This window comes from Montipora foliosa, chromosome 11 (genome assembly GCF_036669935.1).
Source record: "Montipora foliosa isolate CH-2021 chromosome 11, ASM3666993v2, whole genome shotgun sequence".
Classification (NCBI taxonomy): Eukaryota; Metazoa; Cnidaria; class Anthozoa; order Scleractinia; family Acroporidae; genus Montipora; species Montipora foliosa.
In genome coordinates, this window is record NC_090879.1 from 19683875 (window position 1) to 19706829 (window position 22955).

General features: G+C 40.0%; 2 protein-coding genes and 1 long non-coding RNA gene across 3 annotated transcripts in view; 2 read left to right on the top strand and 1 right to left on the bottom strand.

The window, feature by feature from the left end:
* The window catches only part of LOC137975664 (uncharacterized), a 10670-nt gene extending 7017 nt beyond the window's left edge, over positions 1 to 3653 (top strand). Inside the window, exon 5 of the mRNA XM_068822816.1 lies at positions 221 to 3653. Within this exon, the coding sequence (XP_068678917.1) occupies positions 221 to 987 (767 nt within the window). The 3' untranslated portion in view covers positions 988 to 3653. The remainder of the gene's footprint in view (positions 1 to 220) is intronic.
* Positions 3654 to 5162: 1509 nt separating this feature from the next.
* On the top strand, positions 5163 to 14917 carry LOC137975552 (extracellular matrix-binding protein ebh-like). The gene is made up of 4 exons (XM_068822667.1): positions 5163 to 5367; positions 5821 to 5880; positions 6064 to 6681; positions 10031 to 14917. Exons 1-4 carry the CDS (start codon positions 5277 to 5279, stop codon positions 14599 to 14601), a joined length of 5340 nt encoding a protein of 1779 aa, XP_068678768.1. The 5' UTR covers positions 5163 to 5276; the 3' UTR covers positions 14602 to 14917.
* Positions 14918 to 20856: 5939 nt separating this feature from the next.
* LOC137975557 (uncharacterized) lies at positions 20857 to 22408 on the bottom strand. Its single transcript, XR_011117596.1, has 3 exons — positions 22250 to 22408; positions 21756 to 22071; positions 20857 to 21516 (listed from the first exon to the last, which is right to left on the bottom strand). It is a non-coding gene; the product is annotated as an uncharacterized lncRNA (long non-coding RNA).
* Between the last annotated feature and the right edge of the window lie 547 nt (positions 22409 to 22955).

Consider the following 22955-nt stretch of genomic DNA (forward strand, 5'->3'; position numbering starts at 1 on the left):
CTCGGAAATGGCCCATTTATAAATGCATTTCTGGACATAACTGCAGCGAGTAATACTTCACCAAATACTTTTTGTTGGCCCTACATTGTTAAGTGACGTTGTTTTGTTTGTTGTTTATCATTTTCTGTCATCACCATGTCAGGTCGCATGTTTATGTCTCTGCCGTCACAGAGGGGACTGCTAACAGTGCACGTCTTCCGCATTTTATTTTCATTTTCAGGGACTGAAGAAGACGTCATTCAGAACGACGAACCACCAGTCGGTAAGCCAAACCCAGGTCCCTCCCAAAATGTGGCGAGTGATTTGAAGCAACTTGACGGCGGGCAAGTTGTCAAAGTTCCAGCGGAGGACGGCAGCAATGTTGTTGGGGAAAACCTAAATATTGGACGGCTTGGAATGGGAGGACTGAAAGCTCTAGAAAAGATCAATAACTTAATAAAGGCGTCTGCCGAAACACAGGATAACGAGGAAGGTGGATCTGACAATGGGCTGACAGATGAACAGGCGCAAGCTATTGAGCGTATGATTATTGAAGGAATACATCACATAAAAAAGGACGCACCACCAGGGACTGGAAACCAACGAGCGTCAATTCCACGCCAGAAAAACGCGTCCAATACAATTGCTATAAAAGCCCTGTCAAAGTTACGGCCAGCAGAAAAACAGAAAGAAAACCAAAAAACACCTGCTCAAAAACCTATCGCACCGGAAAAAAAGGACAATAAAATTTTCCCGACCACAGTCCAGGTAGGAGACCCTAAGCTTCAAAAAGTATCATTAAAAGCTATGTCGCTAAATAATCAAGCCGAGGCTAAAAATGCCGTCAACGAAGAGAAAGGGTCCAATATAAAAGAATCTGCTCAAGAATCTGGTAAAGTAAAAGCCGTTGTAAAGGACAAGTTTGCGGAAGAGAAGAAGAAGAAATCACCAGCAGTAAACGTTCATGGTCTGGGTCTCGGGATTGCTGGCACTGGAAACTCGCCTTGACTTGGAAAAGGATAACGAAGAAAGAACTGAACCCAAAGATCCGCGGTCTTGTAAATAGTTGACCATTAATTAAATGGCGCGATATTCAGTGGAAGAGTTCTCGTTATCCGAAGGCCGGGAACTTGATTCCAACAAGTTTTGAATAATGAACACTAGTCTTATCATGCGATTTAAGGTGTACGCACGTGTGCTTCGTGAAATCGTATAAAAGAGCTCTAAAATCGTAGGGACGGAATTTGCTTTTACAAGACGATTTTGTGATCTACTTTTTAAACACTATAAATACCGTGTCCCGCTTTTTCACTGGATTAACTACGTATGTAGCCAAAAGATAAAAAAAGATCCATTTTATCTTCAGTTTTAAAGCACACATGTCCTTAATCTATGTAGGAAAAAAAGATTCAAATCAAAGCTGTCACGCTTGTAGCGTTGACAAGGCGAAAACACGATACTCCAATGTCCTGGTATAATCATAACGCACAAAATTTCGCAAATCAAACCAACAGATCCTGTCCTTGACACAATCCTAATTTTTTTTTCTTAGGATATTTGGCAATTCTTATTCCATGATTGAAATAAATGTATTTCAGAAGGGGAGGGATAAAGACGAAAGAGAGATGTGATCCTCGCTCTTATCTGAACAATTTAAGCAATTTTGTCTTATAGCAGGCACCTGAAAAATTCAGGTGTCTTCAACGGGGTTCGAACTCTCTGCGACGCCGGTGCAGAGCTACGAAGCCACTGATTTGGAACTAGGTCATGCACTTTGTTGGGCTCATGTGTTCTCTTAAAAGGACTCGATGAATGAAATAAATATACATTTGATATAGTAGAGCGGTTTTCAAATGAGTGTCGTAAAACCAAAACCAAAGTAAGTAGCAGTAAGTAAGTAAGTAAAACTTTATTTAAACACGGAGAATCATCAGTTAAGCTAAAAAAAAGGGGAAAAAAACGCTTTACAACTGTTTTACATGATTGCCGTGTGGGAATCCGATAGGTCAGATACTTGCTTGATTGTGCGTTTGAATTGCCCAATAGAGTCAGCATTTCTTAAGTATTGGGGCAAATTGTTCCACAAACAGGCCCCGCTATAACAGAAACTTCCTTTCAAATAATTAGTATTTGGCTTGGGTAGAGTAAGTTTACCTTCTAAGTTTCTTAAGTTATATTCAGCATCTCGTTGACTGAAAAGGCGTTGAAGGTATTCCGGGGCAAGATCGTGAATTGTTTTATACATAATTAGTGCTTTCTGTTTTTTACGTCGGAGAGAAAGCTTCTCCAACTTAAGACTATCGAGAAGGAGGTTGGAGTTCGTATCAAAGGGTAATTTAGTAATTACCCTAGCTGCGCGATTTTGTAATTTTTGCAGCTTATCTCTTGACTGGCCACTTAAGCAGTCCCAAACAGGACTGCAATAATCAAAATGAGGTAATATTAAAGCGTTATAAATTTGAAGCGCAGTATTAGCCGAGATAAAGTGCCGTATTCGTTTTAAGGCTCCTATAGCTGAGGAAACTTTCCTGCATATTTCGTCTACATGATTTGACCAAGAAAGCCGATCACAGGGAGGACGTGGACAATCCAGTAAACCAATCAAAACTCGAAGTAATTACACGTAGCCGACACAAAGCGCGGGAAAAGGTGCCCGCACAAGCCACAATTGGTTTTGGTTTCACTTCTGATTGGTTGAAAAAATGGCGCGAGAACTTTGAACCAATCACGGAGTGAAGTAAATGAAAAACCAAAGCAATTCGCTAATTACTTTCGACACTCAATTGAAAACCGCTCTAAATATACATTAATTCATTCATCGAGGCCTTTCACGTGAACACATGAGCCCAAAAAATTGACTTGCTCCCAACTGAGTGGCTTCATAGCTCAGTTGGTAGAGCATTGCACCGGGCATCGCAAGGTTGCTGGGTTCCGTTGGAGCCAACTGAAATTTTCAGGTGTCTATATGAGACAATTGCTAAAATTGCCCAGATAAGGGCAAGGGTCACTTCCTTCTCTCTTTCAATTATCATTCCATGAACCAAGTCAGTAGCGCCTAGATGGTTTTCACCCATATTACACCCAACAAACGTGAATATGATGATTATGATTTTATTTAACATGAAGACGCACTAATAAAAGGTGTCGGTTCAGATTCTTGTTTTTGTTCCAATTCGTTCAAGCACGGCTGATAGAGCGAGTTTCAATCGAGTGTCTGCAACACAGCAACACAGAGTCCGTAGCCTTCTGTACCCCATATTTGCACAAATTATCGCAGAATTCTGCGTCCACGGTTGATAGACAGATCATCGACATGTGCCTGACGAACAACACCTTTTATAGTGCGTTTTCGAGTTCAAACTCCAATAATCTCGCTAATCAGTGCGCTAATAAATCCGAACGCTCGAAACGCTATATTCGAGGGTTGAACATTGAATAAAATTGAAAAATGCGCGCATTCTTCTCCTCCCGGGCCTTTTGTTATTATTTTGTAATGAGATGGATAAACTGGCAGAGAGGTAGACAAGGTGCGTTGGTTTTGAATAGTTCGCATCGGTATGCGATTCAAATATAACGTGGACGTCTGTTTATATCATCTTCGCGATAACTACGTAATCTTAAATTGCAATATATTCAAATTTGAAGCTATGAATTTATGAATAAATCTTTTGTGAGGTTCACATTTTCGAAGATTTCCTCTGTGTGTCTCTCACTTTCTCTTGGAACTGGGTAAGATAGGCAAATATGGACACATAGCGCTTCCAGGGCCTGGTTGCATAAAAGGTGGTCGTACGACTGGGACTTGTAATTACACCCGACGTTTCCTGTACGCCCGATGTTCTTAGCCCCGACTTACGTCGAATTTATGTCCGTCGTTAGCTAGGCGTTGATGTCTGTTGCATCTGCTTGACGTTGGAAGCTACTAATATCACCTGATGTTCACTTACAAATTTGCATAGAACGGTGAACGTCTACTTTGTATACTGTGAAACTAATTATTTGGCCAGTTTCAAATAACAAGGGTCAGTCAGTCGGTGAAGTCGATATCGGGAGGTACAAACGGTACTGAGGTCATCAAGAGAGTCCAAAGGGTTTGTACGCTCACGGAAGACTCGTTCTCTTCGAATAGCACGTCGAGTTCCCATCATTTGCATGAGGAACATCATACGCGCCATTTTGGAAATGTTAAAATGAGAGCTACGACCATACTACGCCTCGCTTACGCCTACCCCCTATAAGGCGTAGGTTTTAGTCCTGGGCAACGTTGAACGTTAAGCATAGCCCAAACTGGTGCAATTGACGTACGATTTACGCTTGAGTTAACGTCCGCGTATTTACTTAGTACTAGTACTAGTACTAGTACTAGGGAGTACGACGTGTTTATGCAACTGGGCCCAGGTGACTTCAACGTTTTGCGAAAGATTTGTTGCACTTCACGTATATTCAAACAACAAAGAGTCATAAGTGAAGGTGCTCTCTTTCACCTCCTGTTCAAATGTATCAGTGAAATTTGACAGGAATACCGTTTCCATGCTCTGTGCTCTTTCTAAGTGAAAACAACAGGAAAGGCTGGAAACTCAGACGTCACCTGTATATAGGGTCAGAGCAGGAAGGGTCATCTTCGTTTTCGTCATGGTCATGGACCCAGAACGGGCTAGGGTTAAACAAACCTATAGATTTCAGTTAAAATGTGAACACCCAAGACAAGGATTTCGTGTTTTCTTACTAAAAAAAGAATCATTTCAATTGACGAACGACAAGTTCCCCAGGGCTATTAACCATGAACCGGCAAAAGTCAGGGTACTCAAACACGGTCCACTATGATCATTTGCAAATTATTTGATCCGTTTTCGTAAAAAGGAGTACTGAGTAAGTTGCACATGTGCATCACTAGATTTGCAGATTCCTTCCATCTTTTTATAAATTTCTTTTTTTTTTTCAAACATTTTTTTAGTAAAAGAGCTGGAATCTCGCAATGATTACGATTTGTCTTAGTTTCTACTCACAGATGCGCTCACCAACCAAAGTGGAGAATTCCTTGTGATTGGAAGTGAAGGGCTTTATGTTTGCGGGAGGCTGAAAATTTATGTTGAGATCATAAATATTTTAAAGAGCTTTGTAGACTTAAACTTTGTTGCTAAGCACTTTGTGACAAATTGACCTTTAGCTGGTGCCGAGGTCATGAAAATCCACCAAATCTCACAATGATATGTAGATCTTTACATTCAGATCGGAAATAGTACGGCTTTTTTGCAAGGAAATATACCAGAGATTATGTAGAAGGATGTGGTGTGAGAATGAAGGAACATTCCGTAATCGTTTTGTGGTTTCTTGTTGCTTTATTGATAGATGTCGCGGTAACAACTGGTACTCTTGATCAGCTATCAGGTAAGAAGAGAGGGAGATCTCCTTTGTTCCTATGAAATAGAAGAGAGAAAAATCTCGTATCACTAGTAAATGGAGAAAGGAGTAGCACTTAAATTTAACGAATGCTAAATAATACATTTCCCTTTTTTTCCCTTATGATATTGCACCTCATTGATTGTTTCGTTAGTGTAAATACGATGATCTCAAAACAACACATCAAAGTAATTAATGCGGTCAGATAGTAAGATTTACTTTGTGAACACAAACATACAGTTTTTGAAGTTACTGTCTTCTTTCCGCGCTTATAAACCCAGGTGAAGTAACTAGAAAATCAGTAAAGGGGTCAGTAAAACCAATGACTCACAGTTTTAGTACGTTTCGTCTTTCGTGTTTCCCACCCTAAACGTAAGACTCTTTTGCACAATCCTTATTTGTGACTGTTTTGTTTAACATTTCTTTTGTGTTATTCGACAGTGCGAAAGCAAATTCAACAAACAGGCGCACGGCCAAGAAGTGAAATCGACCTCGAGACAGGTTTGTTGCTACACAAGCTTCTTCATTTAGTAAGGTTGACCCGCTCACGGACTATGTCGGTGAACACTGCATAAATTATATTCTTATACTCTTTTCAGATTAATGTTTCAACTGTGTGGGTTTTTTCTCTCTTGTTTGATAACAGGATTATAGTTTGACTCACTATCCCTTGTGTTATTTCAGAAAAATCGGTGGTTGTTTGCGCGGGTCAGAACAAATCTCTGGAGTGTTTCTCTCCTGGATCAACCATAGCAATACAGGAAGCCTTCTGGGGACGCCTTTCTTCCACCATCTGTCCTTCTGAAGATGGAGATCCAATCACAAACTGCCAAAGCGATCCCACAACAACTCCAATCGTGAGGAATCTGTGTGATGACAAGGAATATTGCGAGATTCCTGCAAGTCATACCGTGTTGCAACCTCGAGGGATAAAACATTGCCCTGGTGTAAACAAGTACCTGGCTGTCAAATACACATGTATGCCGGAAAAACATAAATTTGTTCTGTGTAATGGCGAGACGACAGAACTCACCTGCGGTCAGGGATGGAAGATTCACATTATGTCAGTGTATTGGGGTCGAGATTCACCCTCCACTTGTCCAACACCCTTAGGGAAGTTTTTCACTTGCGCAAACTCAGCAGATAGTGTATTGGCTTTGAAATCAAGATGTTCTGGTAAAGGGAGTTGCATTGTCACTGCGGACGATCAACACTTGAGTCATGGTGGAAATCACTGTCCAGGAATGGATAAGTACGCTGTTATCAGTTACAGATGTCAGCCTCATGAAGATGCAAGTGTGGGTTAGTTCACCCATTTCAACCTTACGCCTTTGTTTGCTTTGTGGTCGTCTTTTCTGACTGAAGATTCGTAGTGGTGAGAGTTCTCGCCTCCCACCAATGTGGTCCAGATTCGATTCCCAGACTCGGTGTCAAATGTAGGTTGAGTTTGTTGGTTCTCTACTCTGCTGACAGAGGTTTTTCTCCGGTCCTCCGGTTTTCCCCTCTCCTCAAAAACCAACATTTCGCTTGATTAGCGTTAATTTGTTGATTCCAGTTTACAGTCAATTAGTGCTCCAGCGCTAGATAACTACACACTTAAATAAAGTTCCTTTTCTTTTCATTTTCTTTCCTTTCCTTTCCTTTCCATTGCTTTCCTTTCCTTTCATGACCTTTCATCGCTCTCACCAAATGTTTAACGCAACCAAAATATCGAAAATACCTTTTGCGGTCTGAAATCCACGAAAACGCTTGCTATAAAGGCTATGCAAGGCCCTTTTAATATAAAGTTGCTAGGCTTCGCTTTACCTTTTCTGCTTTAATTTCATCAAATTGTATCCCATGTATATGTTGTGGTTTCATTTTCTTCTAGGTTAAATTTTCGTTTTAAATCAGCTCATTTTTTTTTAATTAGTTTGACTTTTTCAAACCAGGGATATAATTTTAAACCAGCTTATTTATCAACTGTCTGAAAAGGGATTTTTATCTTTTTGGGGTGTGGTTTAAAAGAAGGTGCATGGCATGGTACATTCCTTTCTTTCCCGATTATCCTCACTCCAACATTAGCCATACCCCAAGTACTATTACTGCCACCCCCTGTCTACAAATCCTACTTACAATTTTACTGTTTACAATATGACTTACCTTTCTCCCAGAGTTCGAACCACTTTTCTTGATGTATCGTCCAATTACTATCCCATAGCTTTCTCTACTGAGCCACCGAGAACTAGTTACATGTCCAAACCATAAATGCGTTTACGAATAATTGTTATTGCGTCCCACACTTCCACTAACATTCGTAGTGATTTGCATAATCACAAGACCGAACAGAGCCTATTTTTCATCACAATCTCCTACGAACTATGGCTTCAAACTGCCACGATTTCCCTCCAAATTGTGTAGACATCATGGAATTTCTTTCGGCGTTGGATAGCATTAAAGAACAGCAAAAGACCAGTAAATCTGAAATTAATTCATTCGTAGACGACAATTTCTATGAGTGAGCAAAAGTACATCTCGTCGCTACAGAAAAGAAGAATTCAGATAGAACTGAGAAGATCGTGACAACATCAGAGGTACAGACCATCAAGCGAAAAAAGTGGAGTTTGAATTCGAACAACCAAATCAGTACTTGTGACAACAAGGTGGTTCTTTCGTCCAAGAGTCCGCTTCATGAAAATCTCTTGTTTTCACACAGCAGAGTTGCACATAGAGTGCGACAAACTGAGACCGAACACTGGGTGAAAAAGAACTGTGACTTTGCTGAGGTTACCTAAAAGGTTATTAACCTCTCTTTGAGCTTATGTCGACTGCATGCAGAACACAAACCAATTACCAGTAGAGTCAAAGAGGTAGCCAAACCATTACAAGCACCGTCATTTTAATTTAAATTAACGTGCACATGTCGAAATCCTCACAAGTGGGTGATTAATCTTATCGGTCATCATACAAAGTTCATCAATGCACATCCCTTACACGCAAAATTAGCAGATGAAGTTCTCGGTGCTATAAAGATCAATAAAGAAGTACTGCTGTTCCTATGGATACCCGAAAAAAACCCTTACAGACAATGGAGGTGAATTTTGCAATGCGTAACTCACATCATGTTGCGAGGAAAATCAAATCAAGCTGCCCCATGGAGCGGCAAGAACTCCAACCACTCAAGGTCTTGCGGAAAGAAGCAAAAAAACATGAAAAGAAAATATGAGGTCAATAATTATGGGGTCAAATAACAAGAACATTGAAAGATGGTGCGAGTACACAATGCAGGCTTCATATAGTGTGAACATCACTCTCCACAGGGCAATAAATACAACACCACAGGAAGCGGTTTTCGGAATGACGGCCCACCGTGAGAACCACTAGAACACTGATGAAGACATTAAATGTCAAAGGGAACCCACTGAGCTAGCCTCTGGTAAAACAATTTAGACAATGATCAGTGTACATGCGAAGCTGTTGACAGAGTAGCCAAACACCAGAAGATACGTGAAGAACAGAGTCAATACAATGAAGAAATGGTAAAACAAACCAGACAAATCAAGGAAGGCACCTTTCAATATCAATGACATGGTTGCAATCACCCGAACATGCTGTTGGGCAAAATAATGGAGATTTTTGGTTTTTGAGGAGAAGAGAAACTGGAGTACCAGGAGAAAACTTCTCGGTGCAGAGGAGAGAACCAACGAACTCAACCCACAAATGACGCAGAGTCTGGGAATCGAACCTGGACTACATTGGTCGGAGGCGATTGCTCTCATCCCTGCATCTCAGTTTCATAATTGAACTGGTTTAAAAAAAAAGCAAACTGGTTTGAAAAAAATAAGCCGGTTTGACAAAATTTAAACTGAAAATTAAATTAAACCACAACATATATAGGCATCATCTTTATTGGTCAAAGTCTTACCAAGAGTGAATTAGATGAGAGTGTTGATTTATCACTTTGTGGTCTTGCCTCAGCGCAGTTACAAAACTCCTTGCGCGCGAAACAAGCAAAGGGCCGCCAATTTTAACCAATCAGAAGAAGCCATGTCACGCGTGACTGCTTCTGCCTTATTTTTTCAGGGACATGATAACTGATTTTTGCGGGAACGGGTATTCTAAAAATAGAATCACATGTAATTGTGCAGGGGAGCCCACCCATGCCATAACAACACTCTTATCTAATTCACTCTTGGCCTTACTTGCTACCGTTTTACCTAATAAAGACAATTCTTGTGTCACGCGAGATAAATTCGACATTTTAAGTTGTAACCATAGACCGTATTCGGAAATCATCTTCACTAGCCTCACTTTGGAACAAAAATTCTTTTGAATTTTGTTCGTGCTAAATAAACGAGGCCAGTGAGGATGATTAGCATAAAAACAAAGGATTAAGTAGTTTTCCTGGCGTTCCAAAACAACGTTCTAAACGAGGAGAAGAGTAAAAAAAACAGACGCATCGGATCCTAGGGTAGGACCTTAATCAGCGATTTAAATATTATAAAAGGCTAAAAAGAGCAAGGCTGATATAACGGTGAAGGAATATATTGAAAAAAGCCAATAGTTCAACAAGTATAATAATGTTTATGGATTCCTTTTTTATTTGCTTCCATAGGAGACATACCAATGAAATAACCCCGTATCTTGTCATCTTATTGCTTGTTAATTTCAGAAGATGCCCATAGTGACAGTGAAAAGCATCCTCTCGTTTCACCTCAACATGACGCCATCAATTCACCATTGGATCTCACTTCAAGTTCCACAGCCCCAGCGCCACAACCAACAATGAGCGAATTAAACTTGAGCATGTTGCTTCCGGTTCCTCAGGGAAAGGCTTCAGATACGTTAAAGCCCATCATTGAATTCCTTGGAGAGGGTAGCCAAGGAAACCTATTGAATAATTCGACATCTAGAGGGGAAAATCTCCCCATTCCGAAGGATTCACAACCAGGAAAGACAGTGAAGTCACCTTCGCAAACTGGAAATTATCTTTCTCCTCCTCCTAAACTCACCAAACAAACTGGCATGTTATCATTCTCAACTCTGCAAAGTTTGATCCATAACAACAATTTGGGATCTTTAATGCCAAAAAGTGAGAACAACGTGAAGACAACCGTCAATCCTACCGTTGTCTCGACAAAGCCTAAAGAATCGTCTTTTGATCGCACACAAGACCTGGTCCAAAGTTTTCTCAATAGTAAATTTGGTCAAAATCTCGGCAATAGTTTTTCCAGCCCAGATTTGCTTTCCGATGTTTCATACAAGAACTTAATGGCAAAGCATTTTGAATCGAACAGACGACCCATTACATCCCCGCCCACGCAAAATCCGCCGAACAAACATATGATTGACAATCTCATTTCTGGTTTACTGGGGCAACCCTCTTCACAGGGTACAGCGAGAAATTCCAATGCAAGCAGTCATTTGAGGAATCAGAATGCTGATAAAATATTACAAGACGATAAGCAAAGTACTGGTGATACGAACAAAGTGTCTTCGCCGACTGTTTCTATAGGAAACAAAATCATCTCACTGGATGCTTTGGCAAGTGCTTTGAATGAGAACAGTGAGAATGAAGACCACACACAAAGTAATTTAAATGACGCTGATTCAATCATAGGGTTAACAAAAGGAAGCAGGAAACAAACAGTAAAAGAAAAACACAAGGAGAAACTCTCACAACTCTCTCGAAAAATTTCTACACTTGAAACGTTAAGCGATGCTTTAGATGCTTTAACAGTTAAACTGTCATCAGAAGACAAACCAATTGCAAAAGGCAACGCAAAGGATCAGTCGGTACCATCGAGTGTTGGTGAAGAAAATGACAGTGGAAGGCAAAGTGACCATCACATACCTAATCGTCATCATCGTCAATATCATCATCAGGACAATGTATTTGATGAAGATGTAGAAATGTTGGGATCTCTTCTATCCAGGCGATACGGTCACTCGAACTCTGACAAGAAAGCTGACGAAAGCTATGCTCTCGCTTTAGCTGATTCGAAAAACACTGTACACTCTAACGAAGAAAAATCGTTTAGCTCGCATGACCTGGAAATATTGCAAAGTAAAGTTAACAAAGCTATAGAAATGTCAGAGAATATGACGGGAAAACGCAAGGCCACTATAAAGCCAACTTCAAAATGGTTACCACTCCTGTTGGGCGAAACCAGGGTTCAAGATGAAGAGGCACACACACGAGAGGAAGTAGCAACACTTCAAGGAAATCATTCTAATCCGGGGGCTTCCATCCGATTTAAAAATGGCGAAGTGCATAGCTTGAAAGATATTCTGTTTACGCTTATAGATAATGCATTGAGGACAGGCACTTTAAATGATTTGGTTCACCGATGGAATCGCACCGGAAGTCCATTCACAAAGATAGCACAAAATGTATCCCTTTTTTTGCAAGGCAGGGGTATTCTAAAGACTCCACTATCAAGACGTGTAAATCAAACAGCAACTTCGCTTGTTTTGAAACCAATAGTGACAAATAGTTCATCTTCTTCTCAGTCTTCTAAGGGTATCTATGGCCTTGACCATTCATTTCCAGCTGATAAAATTAGTTTTACCAAGGCTGTCAATAACATTCTTAGAGTACTGGCTAAGCGTCAAGGATTCCAGACGGAAAATTCCACAGGTGATTCAACTGAATATGTAACCACTGATACACTGACCAATTTTACAGGAGTACTATTGGGTGGAAGGATCAAAAAGAATAATCCACAGGACGAATTCATTGCAAATTTGGGAAGTCAAATTGTGGAGAAGATTTTAAGAGATCAAGCAAAATATAGTCAAGGGGTGAAGACAACTGAACAGGAAGGGTTGCTTCAATTGAATCACAGCACCAGGGAGAGAAACAACACCGTAAGGAATGATTCAAGAAGGGTTTATGATAGCAATCTTAAGTTAGCGATAGGAAAACTTAAGTTCTCTACTTATGATGCAAATAATGTGTCAAAAACTATGCGAAATAACACCTTGGAAGATCTCATTAACAGCCTTTCGATAGGAATAGGCGCCGATCGCAAGCCTTTTCCAGAGGAAAACAAAATGAGAGAGAAGTACTCCAAAGAGAAACCCAACTGGAGTGATTTGATGTCGGCATCAACAGACAGCTTCTTAGATAAAAATGATGCCGATCAGGAAGGCTCTTTGCAAAGTAAAAACGTAAAATTTCGTATTGATGAAAGTGGGGACAAAACGTTACTGCATCGTCTGCCAAGTGATCATAAGTTCAGTGATTATTCTTTAGCGGATGTAGTGTTGGAAGCACCGAATGATCATCCAGATGAAACAAATAGTTCTGTAAAACGTCCGGCACAACAGCTGCTTGGCTCCTCTTCATCTGCTCATGCGGTGCCAAGAAATATAACAAGCAATTTAAACATGAAAAACAATACAAGCAACAAAAATCAGAGCGACGACCTTGGGGATCAGACGGTAACGTTTACTTTAGAAACACTGGATGATTCACCGCCCAATCCATTGCCTCACAATCATGAACAACCAAAGGAACAAACTGTATTCCGAAGTACTAAAGTTCCCCATCAGCTTAACGTTCAGGAATCAAATACACTCGGCAAAATCAACGCCACGTCTGCCAAAAATATGGAACATTTATTCCTTGAAAGCGATATTCCCGCTCTCTTTTCAAAATTTGTAACAGATTTGAAAGAGCCAAATCTTTCTAAGCCATCAGTGACCATGCCAAAGTCACCACCAGAAGTAGGGGTGACATCACAGACAAATGCATTTGTAAGTAAGCTTCCCTTAGGATTGGAAATGAATGCGATCGGCAGAATAGCTGATTCAGATCAAAAGGGTTCTGTACACTCTATCGATTCCTCAAGCTCCACCGGCTCAGATTTATCTGTTAGGCTTGGCTTAGAAAGTGCACAGACAAAATCATTCAAAGAAAAAGTTTTACCAGTTGCTTCGGATCTAACTTCTACGACGAGTGCTAACACGGAGGGAGAAACGGAGATCATTGCATCAAAAACAGCGTCATCAGCATCTCCAGTGGCAACCCCGAGCCGACCCACCCTGCAAAGAGAGCTTCCAACAGCTTCAGAAGTACGAGAAATTACTACATCAATCAAAGCTTTGCTAAAGATTCTGAACAGCTACTATAAGAGATTAAGAAAGGAAGATGACGATAATAATTCAGATTTTGTTGGTACTTTCCCAGCCCGAACCCAAAAAGCAAGTGTAAGCAAGGGGAAAATCCAAGGAAATCTTGAGACTAATCAGGGTGAAATGAAAAATGTAACTGGAAAGGGTAATCACCTTATCCATCAACAGGAAGAAAATTTGAAGTCTTTCATGACACCACCAATAACCAACCTTCTAGATAAAAAGGCCGACAATAAAAATCCGTACGTCGACTTTCCTCAATCATCGCCAATCCTGCCCACCACTGTGGACAATGGTGGTTTTGAAAACATTCGAGAACAACCAATCACAGATGAAACTGTTAGTAGCTACAACTGGGACTTTCGACCTTTGCAAGCACATGCACAAAGCCCTTTAAATTCAAACCCTACCAAGACCAGTATACAACCTCAATTAGGATTAGACTGGATTCCTGGCAACGACGTTTCCAAGGTAACGGAAGACCTCAAAGATTTGAATTTTCCTTCTGTTGAGGACGATCCAACATTGCGGACAGTGCAAACCATAGTGGCTGAGGATAATATGCTCGCAAACGAAAAGCGAAAGGCGATACGAAAACACGAACAGAACAGATTAAATGAAAACAGTCACCAAGATGGAAAACCTGGAATCTCTGATAGGAATACTATTCCGAAAAGTAAGATCGAAGGTCACCAACCAAATAAATCTCACGTAGACCAAAATGTGATGGTTTCTGGAAAAAATTTCAAGAGAAAAACGAATAAAGGAGGAAGAGAAAGAAACGATATCCCTCGCATAGCGGTTTCTGACAGTAAAAACCTATCGCGTCATCCAAAACTGGCTATTCATAAGATTAAGAACCAACTCAATGTAAAAATAAATGGCATTCAGAATGAAGCCAGTAAGACGCAGACGTACAGACAGAGGAAAAACGAAAATAACAGGGAAAAGGGTCGACATACTGAGATCGGTGGCAATCATAAGTCAGGAGGGGGAACTAATAACACACTGAAAGCGGCAGCTGTCATGGACCATAACGTGATTAAAAACAAAAACTCTCTGAACAAAGACCTCAGTGCGATGAGAGCAAAAACTAAAAATTAAGCAAGTAAAACTGAACAATGCCGTCTAACAATAAAGCTCAGAGATGGGTCAAAATGAGAGCAAACAGCGACGGTTAAAATAAAACCCGGACTGGCTTTACCTTGAGTAAACCATTCATTTTTCTTTAAGGTCACTTGTTACTAAGAAAATTGGTGCATGCATTGAATTGTTTACTGTCAAGTGTTGTCCAATTTTGTACTGTTTTCATTGTTGTCAATGTTAAATCAACCCAGGAAATGTTCTAATAATAAGCGTTTGGAGTTATTAGGATTAAATTGATTGTTGTAATGTTGAGGACATTAAACTCATTGAGCTCATCTTTGAAACCCAAATAACTCTTGAGGATGCTCCCACGGTAACAGGGCAATCACCAGCAGATGAGTGAGACAAGAGAAGCTGGGATCATGGTAATGCCGTATCGAATCAGCCACACTAGGTAAAGGTAAAGGTACACCTTATTTAACGTCGGAAGTTCCTTTACTCTCTAGAGAGTATTCTCCCAGGAAGCCGACCGTGCGCTCATTTTACCCCCCTCTTTCCATCAGTGCGCCGTTTTAAGGGTATTTAAAGCTACTTAGGCTACACTGAAAGGAAAGAAGTCGAAACAAGGATGTGAGATCCGGGGATCGAACTCGGGACCTTTTGCACCAAGGCCGCGCACTACTACCAACTGTGCCACCGTTGCTCTCAACTATTTCACGTTAAGGCCCCGTCCACACGTTTCCATAATGTTTTTTTCGGATTCAAAAATATACGCGTCCACACGTACCGTATTCCAGTCGTTTTGGACTTGTTTTCACACGTTTCCGGACTCTCTAGTGCTCAGTGCTTTTGACAAAGATTTTGCTTGTTGAGCATGCCCAAAATCGTTTGTTGCCAGTAGAAAGGCAACAAGAATGAAACCAAAGCGAAAGAAAGACTCGGCTTACCAGGGGAGGGCCACCGAAAAGAGGAAAAACTTACGTAGATCCAAAGTTGGTCACTTGTCAAAGAGACATTCACTCCGGGAAGAGCTTGACTTGACAGCCAAAACCGCGTTCAAAAGGTCTACCTGAATTTGAACTCACCCAAGTATTGAATATTCATTTCCTTTACAAATTACTATCACTTGTCCAATGAAATAAGAGATCATCACATTTATTTAAAATGCATTTTGAGCCAATCCCACGCACTTAAGGACGGTGCCGAATGTAATGTAATGTATTATAGAGCGTCTTATCCCAGACTCTAAGGCGCTCTACATCTTACGAAAAAAGTTGGCAAAAACTTAAAAAATAGAAGAGACTACCATACTTATTATATAAAAAATGAAAGGAACAATAAAATTGATCTTGCCAAGGCGATACAAAGCTAAGTCCAAAACTGTATAAAAACCTAAGCCATGACAAAGCCACTAATCAATGTTATCTTTTCAGTTTGGATTTAAATTTGTTCGAACTCTCACTTGCTCTTATTTCATAAGGTATAGAGTTGCACAATTTAGGGGCAGCCATGCTGAAGGCCCGGTCTCTATAACTTACTCTTAGTACTTGGAACCTTGAGCAGTAACTGATTGGAGGAACGTAGGAAGCGAGCGTGCAGTAGCGTATCTTTCCAATAAGTTCACGATGTAAACAGGAGCAAGTCCACTGAGAGCTTTATGATGATCAAAATCTTGAAAACTATACAGTACTTCACAGGAAGACAATGAGGCTGTTTCATAAGAGGAGTAACATGGTTGTACTTTCTCTGGTTGAAGATCCAAGGTCTGCCAACTATTGTTATTGCGAATACGTTCTGAGCATCTCGACTACTCGGGTATCCAATCGGTGATGCTTACTAATACAGTGATAGTTTTGCGCGTCTTAAAACTATCCGGAGAAAGTAGGTCTTAGTAGGCACTATTGGTATCCAAAAAGAAAATTGGGGGTAACCATTATTCATTTTTGAGAGATAATTAAGCTTCAATTTGAGAAAGAACACCATACATGGCTTTGTATTTAAAGCTTTTTACGAATATAACCCATCAATTATCTTTGAAAAATTCGTGGTTACCGCCTATTTTCGTTTGGATTTCAGTAACACTTGTTATTTGCGACTCAGGTGAAGAGGACTGCGCCCTTTATCCGGGGCAGAAACCAATCGCGAAAAAAAAAAGCGTGTTCTTTGCGGCGGAGCCATGGGCGATTTGAGTGATTCGGTCGAACCATTAAACAATAAACCCTAACCCTAATGATAGTGAATGTGTTAAGTTTTAGAGCCATATTTTCAAAATTAGGTTATCCTAGTACTTAATTTGAATTGTGTTTTTCTAGCTTTTTTGATAATATTTATAAGGAATCTAATGATGATAATATTCATAAGGAGTTCAAGGAACTGTTGCTAGGTTTTCTTTTCCCTTTAATTAAGAACCAGAGTTCGGCGAATATGGTAAGGAGCAGTTGAGATCCTTGAGTTCTAACATGGGTATCGACATTCAACCTATCTTTCACAGTAAACCTTTTCAACAGATTCTTAGGCCAAAGGAGAAGAAGCCTGATTTAGTTAACAATCAATGCGTTGTGTATCATTTTAAATGTGATCAGTGTGATGCTGATTATGTAAGTTTTACTACAGGGCACTTGCATCAACGCATTCAGGAACATAGGCATTCTGTCATAGGCAAGCATCTTATTAATATCCACGGTGGTATTGATACCTCTCGTTTAAGCAGTCATTTCTCTATACTTAAGAAATGCCAACCTAAGTTTGATTGTCTTCTGTATGAAATGTTTTTCATCAAGGAACTTAAATCCTCACTCAATACTCAAGAGGACTTCATTCGAGCTAAGCTTTTTACTTGATTGCGTCTCTATGGTAAACAGCATAACTTCATGCTATAATTTTATCGTACATTTGAGTTCATTTTTACGTTTATTTCTAGATAATGACTTGAGTGAAGTCGAAACGTCGGATTTTAAACCTTTTTTAATCGTTTTTTAACCATGTTTAATATTTTACCGCAATGTTTTATAGTGGAGGGGCTCGATTTTATCATGTATATCAATCCATCTCTTGGATTCGACTCCCGTTCTTGGACTTAAGACTGTCTTTTATTTATTTATTTTGGGGGGGGGAGGGATGGCTGTGGCTGCGCATGCGTTGTTGGGGCTACTGTGTCTTGGATTTTAATAAAGGATACCATATTATCCCGGGGGGGTGGGGTGGGGACTCCCATATGAAATAGAAACAGACGGGGATGCTCGTCGTCTCGCTTAGGGGTGTAAATTTTGGATTTTGGTCTCACTTAGGGTGTTCCGGGCAAAGTGCCAATATTTTAAGCCGCCAAGGTCAAAATTTGCTTAAGCCACGCCCAGATTGGTCTCCTTTAGGGGTCACAAAAAGCTTGAGCCACGCCCAGATGGTCTCCTTTAGGGGTTAAATTTAAAATTTCCGTCTGTTCCATATGGGAGTCCCCCCCCGGGCATATCATGTCATGCGTAAGATTTCTTTCTCTCCTAGATGGCAGCCCAAGTGGGGGATTCGAACTCGGTATCTCAACCCAAAGGCAATCAAGATGACCACTAAACCACGGACGACTACGCGACAGAGCAACGGGGGAATATGTATTACTTAAAGACTTGAATTGTGTACGTCACCGTAAACGAGTTTTTACTTTTTTCATTGCGCGCAATGCAATATCCGGTCATCGTATGACTCGTTAACATATCTTAACGGGCTAATTATATAACTTTATAATTCTCCCGATATTGTTTAAAAAAAGTATTAAATATTTTTGAATACCATCGTAGAAACTTGTAAAGCAACTGTTTACTGGTTTTGAATGGAGTCAACGACGTTAAATGTGAACAACTATTCTCTTATCGCACTTAACCATATGGTTGGCTCACGGAATGTGGACTTCGGACTATAAAATTGAACGGGATATTGACCAAGATATTGTAAAATAAAAAAATCATAGAAATATTGTGGATTTTAAAGGCAATCAGCTAAAATGCCTTTGAACAAAATGCGGAGGCAGCTGTCATGGACCATAACGTGATTGAAAACAAAAACTCTCTGAACAAAGACCTCAGTGCGATGAGAGCAAAAACTAAAAATTAGGCAAGTAAAACTGAACAATGCCGTCTAACAACAGAACTCAGAGATGGGTCAAAATGAGAGCAAACAGCGACGGTTAAAATAAAACCCGGACTGGCTTTACCTTGAGTAAACCATTCATTTTTCTTTAAGGTCACTTGTTACTAAGAAAATTGGTGCATGCATTGTTTACTGATGAAATGGTATATGAAATGAATCATATATGAACTGCGGGTAGGAAATCAAGTGAAGCTATGATCTTCGCAGTTATGAGAGCAATTTTTGCAATTGCGTATAGAAGCCTGAAAAATTCAGGACTTCAACGGGGATTGAACCCGTGACCTCGCGATTCCGGTGCGACGCTCTAACCAACTGAGCTATGAAGCCACAAATGACCAGCTCCCAACGTCAGTGGCTTCATAGCTCAGTTGGTTAGAGCGTCGCACCGGAATCGCGAGGTCACGGGTTCAATCCCCGTTGAAGTCCTGATTTTTTCAGGCTTCTATACGCAATTGCAAAAATTGCTCTCATAACTGCGAAGATCATAGCTTCACTTGGCATTGTTTACTGTCAAGTGTTGTCCAATTGTGTACTGTTTTCATTGCTGTCAGTGTTAAATGAACCCAGGAAATGTTCTAATAATAAGCGTTTGGAGTTATTAGGATTAATTTGATTGTGTAATGTTGAGGACATTGAACTCATTGAGCTCATCTTTGAAACCTAAATAACTCTTGAGGATGCTCCCACGGTAACAGGGCAATCACCAGCAGATGAGTGAGACAACAGAATACCATCGTAGAAACTTGTAAAGCAACTGTTTACTGGTTTTGAATGGAGTCAACGACGTTAAATGTGAACAACTATTCTCTTATCGCACTTAACCATATGGTTGGCTCACGGAATGTGGACTTCGGACTATAGAATTGAACTGGATATTGACCAAGATATTGTAACATAAAAAAATCATAGAAATACTGTGAATTTTAAAGGCAATCAGCTAAAATTCCTTTAAACAAAATGTAAGCTACCCGTAGCCTTTTGTCAACATGAGAAAGGTACATCGGGGCCGAATGATCTTCCTAAACAAATGCATGATGAGTATTTGAACAACGGTTGGTGTTGAATGAAAAAAACACCTTAACAACCCGGTATGGACACCGCGGCAAAATGAGTGCGCAGGCTTGAGCCACGCGCGAATCGTTTCCACGCGGGAGGGACTGGTACCAATTGAATTTACCATAGAAACAACAGCGCGGCAAAATGGCGGCAATTTAAATTCTCTGTGTTTGTTTTCATTTTGCGATGATAAGGACAACACTACTTTGATAAGGTTTAAATTTTGAAGAGAGCTTCCTGAAAGACTAATCTTCCGTGTGTCTTTTCAAACCAAAAAACTATGGTTCAAACCAGGAGAATTTTTACCTTGCATTCGAGCGCTAGAGCAAAAGGACGAAGTTCGTAATGTTATTAGTCGCGATGGTCTCCGCGTTGGCGAACTTCTGGGGGGAAAACTGTGCACTGAGAAGGAAAACGCGGGGTAAACATCTTTGCAAGGGCACAGTGATAATTTCTACTGCGAAGATGGCTTCTGTTGCTCCTGTTGAACGAGGAAATTGTCTGCTTGTTTCATTGGAATCATTTGAAAGCGAGAAATAAGTTCTTTTCATGCCTGCATCCCACTCATTCGGCAACTTGGATAAGTCACTTCCCTGCCCTCCATTCTCATATTTTACAACACTAGTTACTTTTCCAAGAGCAAGGCAATAAAATAAAGAAAAGAAGTCTTAATTTTAAGAGAGGATCGCAAAAAAGTTTTGAAACTAAGTATAAATTTGACTCCAATGCTACTTGATGTTTCCCTTTTACTTGGAGTTTGGTAGTGGTCCATCGCTGAAAATATTTTTCCAGTATTTTTCCTGCAGCTGGCTGGTAACTATAATTTTTTTCTCCAGCTTTGTCGATCACCTTGTAGAGCCTTGCTGGGATGAGGGTGGGGAGACATGAGAATCATGATAATGAAATAAGAAACCATTCACCTGCATGTGTTTGGAAAATACTCATTTCACTTTTGCAGGTCTTTGCATGCATTGCACCAGCAAAAATCCAGCCTAAATTTTGCACTGTGTGTAAAGATACTAAGAGAGGAATGTAATCATACATCCAGCAAGACTAGAGGCATTCTGCTTCATACTCTAACATTTTATTATGCACAACTGATCCAGTTTCACTACCCAATGATAGACCAACAATGACTCTACCAACAACAACAACAACAACAACCACAACAACTACTATGGTATGTGTTACCACAAAACACAATATACAGTAACTCAAAATCTCTATAATTTTATTGTTGTAAGTACCGTATATTCATTATTAAGACTATTACAAGTAGGAGCATTCTCAGAAGTTAATATCCAAACTAATGCTTAGCAAGAGAAAGACTAGAATAACATACAGCTGTATTAATGAAAGTAAGACAGTTTACTTGGATTAAAAAACCAAATTATATTTGCTTGTTCAAACATTGACTTAGAAAGGTGTGGAAAGTAAATAATTATCGTCCCTTTTCTAGACAATTTTGAAGAGCTGTTTGGAAACCATCTTGTTTTAATCACTGACATGCTCACATCTGTGATGTTTAATTTGCAGTACTACTGTTGTCAAATGCAGGATCTCATGCAGGAAAAAATGAGAGATGAATAACAACCCTGGCTTTTTTCATCACAAAACCAATAAAATATTCAACGCTGAAATCCTCATCACAATCTCTGAAAACAATCTGAAATGTTGCTTGCCATGCATGGTTTGACCAGATCAGCACACACACACCAGGAAGAGTTTTAGACTTAAGCACTGGAATAAGAATAAATGACATGTTTAAGAAACAACAGGAAACTGATCAAAGTAAAACAATAATATTTAATATTATCACTTGGTCATTTTCATGCACAGATGTCACTTAAGATACTTGAAAAAAACATGGAAATCTGTGCCCTATTTGTAAAGATCCCTTTATAAAAAAACTAAACAACTTAACTGACTCCCTTAATAAGAGGTTTTGTCTAACAATGCAGATAAAAACAGTTGCTCACATCTTGAAAGTAATGACAGTCAAAATGACAGCCAACCAGATATCAACACTTTCCACAAGATTTCTTCAGGTCAGATGACTGGAACAATGAAATCAACAGCAATCTAGAGATCAATTAAATTGAATCATACCACAACCTGGTGTGTCCTGCAAAGCAACACAGAGCTGGAAAAGAAAGAGCATCACCATCTACCATACAAACCATTGCTCTTGCTGTGGAGAACCAGGTCACAGGAAAATCCATGGCTCTCGTATCACATGTCAGAGGTTAAAACTTCTGTTTTGTCAAAACCCTCCACGTTTTTAGAGGAATTGCCCTTAGGCGAAAAACAGTAAACGAAAAATGTTATCAGTTTAAAATTTACAACTTTTAGGTCTTCAACGGTGTGACCGAAACACGAGCAAACAGACCGTCGAGCAAACATGGTTTGGCAAAGATAACTTCCATGGAAACGACATAAACAAATAAATATTTCACGCCTAAAATAAGCTTACCTCTTTTGACTTTCTCGTTGGAAACAACTCGGAACTACTGCTTAGTTTTTCTGTCGAGTCTATGTTGAGCGTGAGATCTTGATCGTCAAAAGGTCCAATAGAACTTTTCCTTCACCGCCGAATAAACTCAAACACAAAGAGCTCAAAAGCTCGAATCAAATTAATCAAATGTGTTCGAAGCGGAGCATGCGCACTCATTTTGCCGCGGTGTTCCCCGGTATGGCCAACATATCCCGCATGCGCACAACCATTTCTCCTGGTTAATCAGCCATGGACAATCTCGACCCCGAGCTCTTCTCCCAGCTCCTCTTCTCGCCTTTTTAAAACTGTTTTGGGGAAAAACAGTTTAAAAAAGACCTCAATCCAGATCTGAATGGCAAACCCTAACAAATAGCCATCACGGAAAAAGGCATAACGCAAAGAGGCAAAACGTAAATAGACATAACGTAAAGAAATTTAACGCAAAAAGTCATAACGAAGAAACGAATAACGCAGAAACGCATAACGCAAAATAGCCATAACGCTGAAGCATAACGCAAAAGCCCTTTGAAGAATGGGGATTAGCTGTGTACTCAGTAAATAATTTCAGCCCTAAAAAGCACGTCAATCGATTGTTCAAGGGAAAGGACATGGATATAATCGCTATCGAACTTCTTCCTGTTTAAGTTATGCCTCATTGCGTTATGCTTCATTGCGTTATCCTTTT

What these genes read in the sequence shown, in the direction of transcription:
- LOC137975552 (XM_068822667.1), top strand. Translation starts at nt 5,277, where the DNA reads ATGAAGGAACATTCCGTAATCGTTTTGTGGTTTCTTGTTGCTTTATTG. An exon ending in TACTCTTGATCAGCTATCAG is followed by an intron (nt 5,368 to 5,820) that starts GTAAGAAGAGAG and finishes GTTATTCGACAG; the next exon opens with TGCGAAAGCAAATTCAACAA. An exon ending in TGAAATCGACCTCGAGACAG is followed by an intron (nt 5,881 to 6,063) that starts GTTTGTTGCTAC and finishes GTGTTATTTCAG; the next exon opens with AAAAATCGGTGGTTGTTTGC.